This window comes from Oncorhynchus masou, chromosome 16 (assembly GCF_036934945.1).
Source record: "Oncorhynchus masou masou isolate Uvic2021 chromosome 16, UVic_Omas_1.1, whole genome shotgun sequence".
NCBI lineage: Eukaryota > Metazoa > Chordata > Actinopteri > Salmoniformes > Salmonidae > Oncorhynchus > Oncorhynchus masou.
In genome coordinates, this window is record NC_088227.1 from 15,052,661 (window position 1) to 15,065,393 (window position 12,733).

At 44.3% G+C, this 12,733-nt stretch overlaps 1 protein-coding gene across 1 annotated transcript in view; it reads right to left on the reverse strand.

Moving 5' to 3' along the window:
- map3k5 (mitogen-activated protein kinase kinase kinase 5) overlaps nucleotides 1–12,733 on the reverse strand; it is a 59,211-nt gene that overhangs the window by 25,377 nt on the left and 21,101 nt on the right. Inside the window, exons 3-9 of the mRNA XM_064990854.1 lie at nucleotides 11,803–11,826; nucleotides 8,159–8,352; nucleotides 7,130–7,298; nucleotides 6,475–6,581; nucleotides 1,878–2,048; nucleotides 1,100–1,212; nucleotides 46–205 (exon numbers count right to left, since the gene is read on the reverse strand). Coding sequence (XP_064846926.1) covers nucleotides 46–205; nucleotides 1,100–1,212; nucleotides 1,878–2,048; nucleotides 6,475–6,581; nucleotides 7,130–7,298; nucleotides 8,159–8,352; nucleotides 11,803–11,826 — 938 coding nt within the window. The remainder of the gene's footprint in view (nucleotides 1–45; nucleotides 206–1,099; nucleotides 1,213–1,877; nucleotides 2,049–6,474; nucleotides 6,582–7,129; nucleotides 7,299–8,158; nucleotides 8,353–11,802; nucleotides 11,827–12,733) is intronic.

The following is a 12,733-nucleotide window of genomic DNA, read 5'->3' on the forward strand; positions in this document are numbered from 1 at the left end:
TACATTAAAAATGTTTTTTTTTTTTTAAACAGCACCCTCCCTCACCAGACGGGGGCCTTGAGTTTGAAGAGCTTCTCTGAGGCCTGTATGACCCTAGTGTTGTCACAGGCCAGGATGCTAGCGCCCAGGAAGAAGCCCACGTCCCAGTAGCTCTGCAGCTTGTCCAGGCTCCCCTTCTTCCCCAGGAGGCTGCTCAGCTTAACTCCTGGAAAGGAGAACAAGGTCAGGTTAGGGACATATTATAATAATATTTTTTTTAAAGATACTGCACACTGTTGAATGATCCCATAGTTTTATTGTTCAATGTCTTTCTAAAGGTACATAATTTGCCATATCTTATGTGCTTTATATACTGTGCGTTATTTCAAGGGTTTGGGAATAGGCTGGGCACTGTATACCCCAGTAGCCTACTGTTATGTTAGACATTTCACCTGAAATGCAGCTTGGAGGATCTCAATGCCCTCTTTGGAATCGTTTTAACATCTAATGTAGTTGGTTGCCATGTTGCTACTATAATGGAACATGGCTGTTTTTGGCCTCGCTGAGGCAAGCTGCCACTACATGTCCTACTCATGTAGCCCGGGGTAGCGCAGAGTAGAGGAGGGCAGGTAAGGGGCTAAGGACTGGGAAGGGGGCCCACGGCTGATTCCCAGGCCTGTCTGTCCTGTTTCTCACATTCCTGAGTTTCTTTCTGAGCCTCAGATCTCACAGCAAACACAGAGGATTGGGAGCCAAACAGCACAAAACACCCTTCCAAAAAAAATGGAAACGTCATTGTTTAAGTAAAATCGGATGTTTCATATTAACCCCCGCAGTACAGTAGCAGGCTCTCCGTTCACACCCAGACTACCTTTGATGGGAGTGTCTCATCCTAAGCAGTTCATTTGAATGAGCACTGTCTGTCACATGAGTTGATATTGATCTCACGCTTTATGACATGAGGGTAACCGCAGTGCAGTGGGAATGCAGATCAGTAACTTCATTATTATTAGTCACCAGCAGCTCTAATGAAAAACAGAGTAGCGAGCCAATTCCAATGCACCATCAGGCAGCTCAAGGCCAAACAGATATCAAGGAGAATAAAGTGTTAGCTACTTACCGACTTTGCGGAGCTCGAAGGAGGCGTCAAACTGGTGTCCCGCTGCCAGGAGTAGAACGGCGTAGTTGATGCCAGAGTGTAGTGTCGGCTCGGACTCAAACCCCTTTTTAAACCTGAGAGGAAGGACAGAGAGGCCAATATTACACCCAATGCTTCATTTATAAATCTAACTTGATGTTCCTACAGTCATTTCTGATGTGTCCTTGGTGAGAACTTTATAGTCTTTATCACTTCCTCCCTACTTTTGTAAAAAAGCATCCAGAAATAACTACAGCATTATTGAGCAGGGTGAACAGAGGAACCACTTATGGCATAAAGCTTGACTCTAACAGATAAAAACCTAATTTACTTCGTGAGCAATCTGTTCCACTGAGGGAATGAGTGTGAATAACATGAGAAGGCTCTCCAAAGACGTCGTCTGGGTTGGAACAGAGGACAAGGACAGCCAAAGTTATTCAAACGAGATGCCATGAATCAGCTCGACGAGAGACATAACTGCAGTCTTCCTGGAATGGTTATCTTTAGAATATCACTGGTGCTGCTGTTTCAAATCAGCTACTTTCAGAATGCACCTGCAGGCTCTTTGCTCCGAGTCAGATGACACTGCTGTTCGTTAGCTGTAGTTGAGAGGTGGAAGACCTCTCTATCTCTAGCTGGTGAGGAGTGGTTGGTAATTACCCTCATCAGTAGCCAGTCAGTCTCTCACTCACTCACTCACTCACTCACTCACTCACTCACTCACTCACTCACTCACTCACTCACTCACTCACTCACTCACCAGGCTGTGCCACTGTCCCTGCTCTTGGTATCAGTGAAGTGGGACTCTAGGAACATGTCCTTGTAGATGCGTCCCACCAGACAGTAGATGTCTGAGGCCACCTGGTTGTCAGACTCCACCAGGGGCAGCATAATGTCCAGGGCCTTCTGACGGTCCCCCGGGAGGTTCCTCCTGAATAACACAGAAGAGGGAATAACCAATAACCAAAGACGGTGAGTCTCAAATGGCACCCTATTTCCTTTCTAGTGCACTGCTTTTAAACAGGGTGTAGTGGACTACAATAATTATTCATACCCCTTGATTGATTCCACATTTTGTTGTGTTACATACAGCCTGATTTCAAAATATATATTTTTTCTCACCCATTTACACGCAATACCCCATAATGACAAAATGAAAGTGCATTTTGCAAATGCATTGAAAATTAAATACAGAAATATCTCATTTACAAAAGTATGTGGACAGCCCTTCAAATTTGTGGTGTATAGAATTCAAGGTGTATAAAATTGAGCACACAGACATGCAATCTCCATAGACAAACACTGGCAGTAGAATGGCCTTACTGAAGAGCTCAGTGACATTCAATTTCGTTTGTACAATTTCTGCCCTGCTCGAGCTGTCCCGGTCAACTGTAAGTGCTGTTATTGTGAAGTGGAAATGTCTGGAAGGAACAACGGCTCAGCCACAAATTGGTAGGCCACACAAGCTCACAGAACGGGACCGTTGAGTACTGAAGCGCATTAAAATTGTCTGTCCTCGGTTGCAACACTCACTACTGAGTGTTTCAAACTGCCTCTGGAAGCAGTTATGGTCTGGGGCTGTTTTTCATGGTTTGGGCTAGGCCCCTTAGTTCCAGTGCTAGGGAAATCTTAACACTACAGCATGCATTGATGTTCTAGACAATTCGGTGCTTCCAACTGTGGCAATGCATGACATTGCCCCCGAGCACAAAGCGAGGTCCATACAGAAATGGTTTGCCGCCTCCCAAGTGGCGTCACTACAGACCCAGGTTCGACCCATGAGGCGGCGCACAATTGACTCAGCGTCGTCCGGGTTAGCGGCCCACTAACGGCCCACTAACAAGGACTGAGCCCTCTCCTTCTCAGTGGCCAACATGAGTAAAACATTTAAACGTGTTAACCCTCGCAAGGCTGCTGGCCCAGACGGCATCCCTAGCCGTGTCCTCAGAGCATGCTCAGACCAGCTGGCTGGTGTGTTTACGGACATATTCAATCGCTCCCTATCCCAGTCTGTTGTCATCCTAGACCCACTTCAGTTTGCATACCGCCCCAACAGGTCCACAGACGATGCAATCGCTATCACACTGCACACTGCCCTATCCCATTTGGACAAGGGGAATACCTATGTAAAAATGCTGTTCATTGACTACAGCTCAGCATTCAACACCATAGTACCCTCAGAGCTCATCTTCAAGCTGGAGGCCCTGGGTCTCAACCCCACTCTGTGCAATTGGGTCCTGGACTTTCTGACGGGCCGCTCCCAGGTGGTGAAGGTAGGAAACAACATCTCCACTTCCTTGACCCTCAACACTGGGGATCCACAAGGGTGCGTGCTCAGCCCCCTCCTGTTCTCCCTGTTCACCCACGACTGCATGGCCATGCACGCTTTCAACTCAATCATCAAGTTTGTAGATGACACAACAGTAGTGGGCTTGATTACCAACAACAACAAGACGGCCTACAGGGAGGAGGTGAGGGCACTCGGAGTGGGGTGTCAGGAAAACCAACTCTAACTCAACAAAACAAAGGAGATGATTGTGGACTTCAGGAAACAGCAGAGGGAACACCCCCCTATCCACATTAAAGGGACAGCAGTGGAGAAAGTGGAAAGTTTTAAGTATCTCGGTACACATCACAGACAAACTGAAATGGTCCACCCACACAGACAGTGTTGTGAAGAAGGCGCAACAGCACCTAATCAACCTCAGGAGGCTGAAGAAATTTGGCCTGTCACCCAAAACCCTGACAAACTTTTACAGATGCACAATTGAGATCATCCTGTCGGGCTGGAATCACAGCCTGGTACGGGAACTGCACCACCCTCAACCGCAAGGCTCTCCAGAGGGTAGTGCGGTCTGCACAATGCATCACCTGGGGCAAACTACCTGCCCTCCATGACACCTACAGCACCCAATGTCACAGGAAGACCAAAAAGATCATCAAGGACAACAACCATGTTGACACCTGTATCTTTGTAGTGACTGGGTGTATTGATACACCATCCAAAGTGTAATTAAAAACTTCACCGTGCTGAAAAGGAATATCAATGTCTGTTTTTTCTTTTCTGGACCTCCTTGGTCATTGTAGTTGAATCTATGTTTGAAATGAACTGCTCGACTAAGGGACCTTACAGATCATTGTATGTGTGGGGTACAGAGATGAGGTATTCATAAAAAAATCATGTTAAACACTATTATTGCACACAAAGTGAGTCCATGCAACTTATTATGTGACTTGTTAATTCCTGCCGTCAAATGACCAAATCACCCCCTTGTGGCATCATGGGTGGAATCTTATTAATATTTTTCTTAATTTCCTAATTAATTAAATATACTTATTTTTGAAGCACAGAAAATCCAGTGTTTCTATGTCAAACACTTTTGATATATTTCAGTCTTCTGTGATGTACTGTATATAAAGTGTAATATTGGGATGCAAACTCAAAATTGAATACATTACATTTGGAATACTTTCCAAATGCACTGTCGTGGGAGTTTGTCTGGGTGTGTCTCTCTCTCTTATGGTCTACACTGAGAGAGGGGGATGAATAAACATGAGACAAGCCGGTGTGTGTGTGTGTTTGTTTGTGTGTGTGTGTGTGTAACACCAAAGCACTATGTCTTGGCAGAGAGGAAGGCATCAAAAGACTGTAGTTTGCATTTCATGAGGGTAGTGGGTTCGATTTACCTCCCTTACAGACCTGGCCAACTAACTCCTGTGTTGGACTGTCTGGGTTTAAGGGTATTAGCGAGAACTGGAGTAACGCACGCAGTAATGACCAAGCACTTGATCTGTCGGCAGTCAGTCGCAATCCATACTGTAATGCTGCTTTACCAAGCGAACGGGAGCCACGTTCCATCCCTCCCTCGGATCCCATTCTATTTTGTACATACATTGTCTGAATATGAAATATAATTGCCTGATTAGTCTTTCAGTTTTCTTAAGCCTCCTCTTTATCCCTCTCCTTTGCGCCCCAAAGGGGGACAACAAAGTCTCCACAGGCTCTTTCACAAGGCAGCTGAACAGCATCCCAGTGTGAGCCTCGTGGTCAGAATAAGTTAGTTGGCATGGGCACACTAATATGGATCTCAACAGAGCCATAGAAATGCATGCTAAATAAGCATAAGAACGGGAAGCTATTTCCTCTCCCCAGCTTTCACTTCAATACCAGAGTGCCGCTGAAGGGCAACTGGAGGGGGGGTGAAGCTAAGCAGTGAGTCAGCCTAGCCCACTCCAGTCATGCAGTAGGCAAACATGAAGGGGCGGGGGGGTGGGGGGGGTTGTGCAACAGGCAAGGCTTCAAACCTAGCACTTCCCTGTAACACAATGACTCAACAGAAAACACTGCTTTTCAGACATGTTTAGTTCTCATCATTCATGCTTCATTATTGCAGGATAATGGCAAGTTTTTGCAATGGTGTACTAAACTGCTGAGTCATGAATCACCTCCAGTTGGGGAAATTGTGAACAAAGAGGCTGCTGTCTAAACCAGCACACAGACTCATGGCAACCATCTTCATTTTTGAGCTATTCAATTATGCAAAGAATGTGCAACAGGTTTCTTAATGTGTTTCTTTGAGGGTATAAAATGCAATGGTGTAAAGTACTTAAGTAAATATACTTTAAAGTACTACTTAGGTCGTTTTTTGGGGGTATTTATATTTTGAACAACTTTTACTTCACTACATTCCTAAAGAAAATAATGTACTTTTAACTCCATACATTTTCCTGACACCCAAAAGTACAAGTTGCATGTTGAATGCTTATCAAGAGAACATCCCTGGTCATCCCTACTACCTCTGAAATGGCAGACTCACTAAACACAAATGCTTTGTTTCTAAATGATGTCTGAGTGTTGGAGCACGCCCCTGGCTATCTGTAAAAAAAAACAAAACAAAGATAAAAAAAAACATGTATATAAGGAATGTGAAATTTCAGCAATTCAATTTACTTTTGATACTTAATTATGTGTACAACCAAATACTTTTAGACTTCTATCAAGTAGTATTTTACTGGGTGACTTTCACTTTGACTTGAGTTATTTTCCAAGTATCTTTACTTTTACTCAAGTATGACAACTGGGTACTTTTTCCACCACTGATAAATGCAGCAAAATGCTATCCTAACTGGCTAGACACCAGTGTTGCGTTGTAGCATGCAGGAGAACCAGTGACAAGAGAGGCAGCATGTTAAAGAGCAAGCAGCAAGATACTTTCTGAGCTGAACATCTGATGTTCCGACCCAGAGCACAGACACACGTGTTTAGCACATGCATGTGTCTGTGTGTGCATCTGTGTGTGAGGGTGTGAGTGTGTGTGTGTGCAGACAAACCAGGTGTGACATACTCGGGGTCTTACCGATTCAGTGCAAAGGCATAGTGGAACTTGACATGGGGATTGGCCACAGGGTCGAATGTAGGAAGCTTCTCCAAGGTCTCCACCAGCTTCACTATAGATTCATAATCCTGCATTACATACAAACATAGAAAAACAGATTGTTGGACTCAGCCATCTTGGTTGCTATCGTTAACGTCAAACCTAAAATGTCTATGTTTGTGTTCCCTTACAAAGTCACTTCACTGCACTTGGGAAGGACACTGTTGGCTTATTCAAGTAATTCAAAAAATTCAAATGTCCTCTCTTCCACCATTTCTTGTCCAGTATATATATATCCAAAAAGTGTTCAATAATTCACTTTCTCCTTGTGGCTCTGGTCGTTTATATAATTTATTAATGTGGCTGGTGGCTGCTAAGGCTGGCGGGATGGGAGCCTGTAGGGTGAATGGCATCGCAATGCAAAGAGAATGGACTGGAGTGCAGTAGCCTTACGATTAGCCACAGAAAGATGACAAAAGGCTTAGCCTGCAGCATTCCACAGGCAGGTAGTCCTTCTGAAAAGCCTAGTAGCCAAGGGAGGCCCGAACACATTTATGCTGACTGCTGAGGCATTGCAGTCTGCCTAAAGTGACTGTGCCAACAGCATTCGACAAGCGTTATAGAGGGTAACATGTACCTGGATGTCCCTGTAGGACAGAAGCAGGTTGATGACAATGTCAGCTGAAAGGCACTCTACGTTGTCCAATCGTTGTTGAATACGGCTGAGTTCTGAGGCCAGCTCCGACCCCGTGAACAACTCCCGCGCTTTCCGGAGCTCGTTGAGAATGGTTTCTCTGAAGTATTGGCTACGAAGGGGAAACAGAGAGACTCATAAATATGTTTTTTCACACTAGAAATCAACATGAAATCAACATTTTCTGCAAAGAACCCATTGCTGTCTTGGTATGATTTTCTGGGGAAATAGGTTTTGGGAAAAGAACCCCTTCAATGTCTACTTCACTGTACTGTTGAAGCAGCACATTTCAGGAGACAAAACATTCATCCAAAGAGCAAATTCTCTCAGCTCTCTAAAGCACGACTCATTATTCCTGGAAGATAGGCAGTGATGCTGAACATTGGCAGAGAAAACCCTAAAAGATTAGGACATAACTAAGTAAAGCTAACATTGAAACTGAGATTGCTATGCAAGCCAATATGTTGCAAAACTATTTAAAAAAATATATAAAACGAGTGAGTTGGACAATACAATGTCTTCTGAGGAATACTCAAGAAGTGCAATATCCGACGAAAAGGGCATTCGCACTTCACCAGCTAGCCACCCATATTGCATAATCAACCACAGAAAATGACACAAGACAACACAAAAACCAGTACACGCTAGGTCAATGTAATTACACCTCTGCTGGCAAAAACAGCTCTGTAATAATCACCTTGTCATGTGTGTTCACAACTCATTCCCAACTACAGTACCACACCTCCCCAGTGAGATGACACCTGTTTCACTACAGCTTAGTGGGAGAAGGAACATGTGACTTCTACAAATCAAGTCAGGCTGAATGTGGACCTCTGGGCTAATCTTAGGCCCAATGTCTAACCGACAAACTCCCAAGCCACTATCTACCCCAAACCTATACTATTCGCCAGGTGTTGGACCTATGGGCTAGCTGGACCAGCACCTAACCCAAAACACTTCTCTGCTACTCACCAGGAGTTGGCTTGTGGCACCTTGAGCAGCTGGACGAAGCGGTCCAGCAGGGGCATGCAGATGGGCCCCAGCAGCATCTCGAAGCTGGGCTGCATCAACTCCGTCAGGCCCTTCATCAGGCTGCTCTCGCAGCAGTACACCTTGTTGTGGGGTGTCACCATGTATGGGATGAAGCTGTAGTTGGCTGAGCATGTCTGGGGGGAAAAAAGCAGAAACAACATTATGGGTTGTGGTGCATGTAGAGTTGGTTTGATGTGTTAGTGTCAGACATGGGTCAAATAGCTAAATATCACAAATACTTGGATTAGTTTGCTCGGTAAAGTCTACCCCAATATGAAGACTGGAGAAATTGAGAACAGCAACAGAGCATCCACCTTACATGCCCTATTGACTGCATTCGCAGGTCCAGAATTATTGGCAACCTTGATGAAAGAAGAGCAAAAAAATACCACATAATAAACTAGTGAGCTATATTATAAACAAAAAAAGAGGAAATTATATTATTTCATACTAATACAATAACTCCGATAAGTAACAAGGCATATTTATTTTCCTCTCATTGAGAGGATAACAGCACGTAAAATGTTTTATAAAATTGGAGAACACATTTGGAGAGATCTTAGACCGCTACTCCATAAAGAATCTTTCCAATCCAAGTACCAATGCCATTTAGCAAACTCCAGGCGTTTACATTTGTAGGATGATATGAAAATAGAGCTCTTTGGCCCGTACACCCGTAGTGGGTTTGGCATCGAAAGAAGAATTCAGAAGCATAAAAGAACCCCATACCTATTGTAAAATATGGCTGTGGATCATTGATGTTATGGGGCTATTTGGCTTCCACTGGCCCTGGGGCCCTTGTTAAGGTCAATGGCATCATCATCTTTACCCAGTACCAGGACATATTAGCCAAAAACCTGGTTGCCTCTGCCAGGAGGCTGAAAGTTGGCTGCAAGTGGATCTTCCAGCAAGACAATAACCCCAACCACACATCAACATCCACAAAGAAATTGTTTATTTGACACAAAATCTACATTTTGAGTTAAAACTTGTGGTTTGAATTGAAGAGGGCAGCCCATAAGTACAGATGAAGGATATCAAGGATTTGGAAAGATTATGTTTGAAGGAATGATCTAAGTTCCCTCCCAATGTGTTCTCCATCCCATAAAACATTTGAGAAAATGTCTCAGTGCCGTTATCCTCGCAAGTGGAGGTATTGAAAGGTATTGAAAACATGGGTGCCAATAATTGTTTTATTTTTGAGAAAATACATTTTTACTTGTTGATCAAAATCGCTTTCTCTGAGAAATTGTATTGGTATTAAAACATGTAGCATACAATATAGCTCAGTACTTTTGCTCATCTTTATCAAGGGTGCCAATAATTCTGGACCTGACTGTACAATGGGAGGACAGTGGTATGGGCCTTTTTTTGTGTGCTGGTAATTTACCACCCTGATCTGCAGGGACAATGGTGATGTTGTACCCATGGAGAATTGGACATAATGAGTCTGTCTGAAGAGCCGGTGGCCTGGGGGACAGATCCACATCAGTAATTACAGTGACATTAGGATCTGACTGACTGAACTGCTCACACTGCCCTCAGGGCAGAGCTGCCCTTAAAACTCCCATTCATGTTGCTCATGGAAATCCAATTCAAACCAGGTCTGTCTTACTACTCTTGTCCAGCTGTATTTGCATGTGGTGTAGAGAGTACCAATAAATCTATCATTGATGTCTGTCATTGTATTCTGTTATTCACGGTATACTCAACATTCAGCACTAGAAAAGCTTACGTTGATGGATCCTGACCAAATTATACTAGAACATGTAGGCTACAGTAAAAAAAAACAAAAAGGGATTTTGCTGATCCACATCTGTTGTGCTGCCCAGATGCATCCTGAGTCTGCACAGTCAGTGGATATGTGAATCTCTCTGTATCACTTTGATCTTCAAGTACACACCCGGGATGCGTTGCTACTCACGCTTGTAACAAAAGGAAGTGAACAGAGGGTTAAGTTCTGCCTGTAGAAATTGGAACGATCCACAGTAAAACGGCTTCCTCTTCTTCAATCATATGTTTTTTTTAATGATCACTAGTCATACCATAACTTTCCAAAATAATCTGTGGCGGCTTGTCACGGATAGGTGCATCCACAGATTACGACATCCTTCCTGTACTATATTGAGCCACACACTCAGTGTGAGTCATGGCCCGGCGGATCACATGACGACAACACATCATAATAAATGTTTTAGTCGCCAGGGGCCGTCTTTCGCGCCGGCAACCCCAGCAGCACCTGTCTTTGAGTCTCATTAGATTCTTGTTTGTGACTGTATTAGGTAATAGTAGGTGGCACGCAGGTCCACAAAACAACAATCTTAGCAGAGAGCAGAGAGGGACTGAAAACTGGGGGTGTGTCCCAAAATCGCACCCTATTTTCTACATAGTGCACTACATATGGGCTCTGGACAAAAAGTCATGCACTGTATAGGGCATACATACCGTGCCATTTGGGACTTAGCCGGGGTGTTAGCACGTTATGGTAATTAAGGAGTTAAATATCAGTCAGGCAGTACAGGATTAACCTATTCATAAAGGGGGAGGGGTAGACGGGAATAAGTAGTGTGTGTGAGTAATGACTTAACATTAATCGTTAGCCCTAATACCTGTATGACCGCCCGGCTGGCTGCAGCCATAAAACAATCCAGGAATTTGTTCTGATTAGTGGTGTACCATGTGATATAAGCCCTTGGTCAGAGTGCCACTAATGTGTCATATCCTTCTGGGGCGTGGTGTGTTTGTTCTCTCAGAGCAGAGAGAAGGGGCGTGGTGTGTAGATACAACTAGAGAAAGACAGTCAGTCACGGATGGCGGCAGTGGACTCTCACTGTAATGCAGGCTATGTCGCAACACACCGATCAACCATCAACCTGCTTCCCGGAGCACCAAGCCACCTTATTCCACTCCGTAACGTCAATTACGCCAGCTAAGCTTGAGGAGGGCAACCCTGTCGCTCCCATTAGCCCTATAAGCAGCACCAGCCCGGCAGGCGGCTCATAGCTGCTGAGGAGGCCCCCTGTCCATGCCCTTTCCTCAACCTCACAGCTTTTTCCCCCCTCATGCTACAGTGCATTAATGTCACCATATCGTATTATTCTGTATAAGAAAGCCAGCCAGCCAGACAGACACAGGCAAACAGACAGTGTGGTGCCTCCTTGTCTGACCTGGCTATCACTAGGCAGAAGGAGTGGCAGACACTGTTACAGACGGCAGAAAGGCAGGAAATCGGAAATGAGAGTCAACTCATTCTCTCGTTTTCTCTCTGCTTTACAAAGCACCCCAGTCACCCTGGTGATAAGGCTTGCCTGTCAACCAAGTACAGCTATTCTGGAAAGCTCTCTGAGTAAGGGGAAATGCTTTAGTTTACTGTACACACAGCAGAATGCACAAAGCCAAACTAGAGGGATAGTGAACTGGGTAATGAAAAGTGTTTGATGGCTGCGCTGCTGAATGTTGTCATGAGTAAAAATCAGTTTATTGCATTTGCCTTCACACAGGAAATGTGAAAGAAGGAAGAGACAATAGAGGTGTGTCATTAACAACTTTGAAATAGAGACACAGTGTTTAGTTTGTGCACTTACAGTGTTCTTCTGGCAAACGATCTCCTGCAAGAGAAAAAGAGAAACGTCAATACTGCACTGTGGATAGATAATCACAAAACATTACATTGGTCACAGTTCACTAGAGCGATCCTTCAGTCAAGCTATAAATGGACTCCTGCACTTGCAAACAAAACCAGTGGAAACGCGGATACATCAGCACTAACATTTCATTTTGCGGTGTCGTATTGTGCAGGCTAAGGGCCAGAAAACAACCATGGAGATATTAACCTCTTGATGCTCTGGGGGCGCTATTTCATTTTTGGATGAAAAACGTTCCCGTTTTAAACAAGATATTTTGTCACAAAAAGATGCTCGACTATGCATATAATTGATAGCTTTCGAAAGAAAACACTCTGACGTGTCCAGAACTACCAAGATATTTTCTGTGCGTGCCCTAGAACGTGAGCTTCAGGCAAAACCAAGATGAGACGGCATCCAGGAAATGAGCAGGATTTTTGAGGCTCTGTTTTCCATTGTCTCCTTATATGGCTGTGAATGCGAGAGGAGTAAGTCTGCCCTTTCTGTCATTTCCCCAAGGTGTCTGCAACATTGTGACGTATTTGCAGGCATATCATTGGAAGATTGACCATAAGAGACCACATTTACCAGGTGTCCGCCCGGTGTCCTGCGCCGAAATTGGTACGCAAAAGTCAGCTGCAAGTATTTTTCCATGGAATTTAGAGAAGAATGCAAGCTTCCACGAACGATATATCAATGAAGAGATATGTGAAAAAACACCTTGAGGATTGATTCCAAACAACGTTTGCCATGTTTTGGTCGATATTATGGAGTTAATTCGGAAAAAGTTTGACGTTGTAGGTGACTGAATTTTCGGTTCGTTTCGGTAGCCAAATGCGATGTACAAAACGGAACGATTTCTCCTACACACAGACGCTTTCAGGAAAAACTG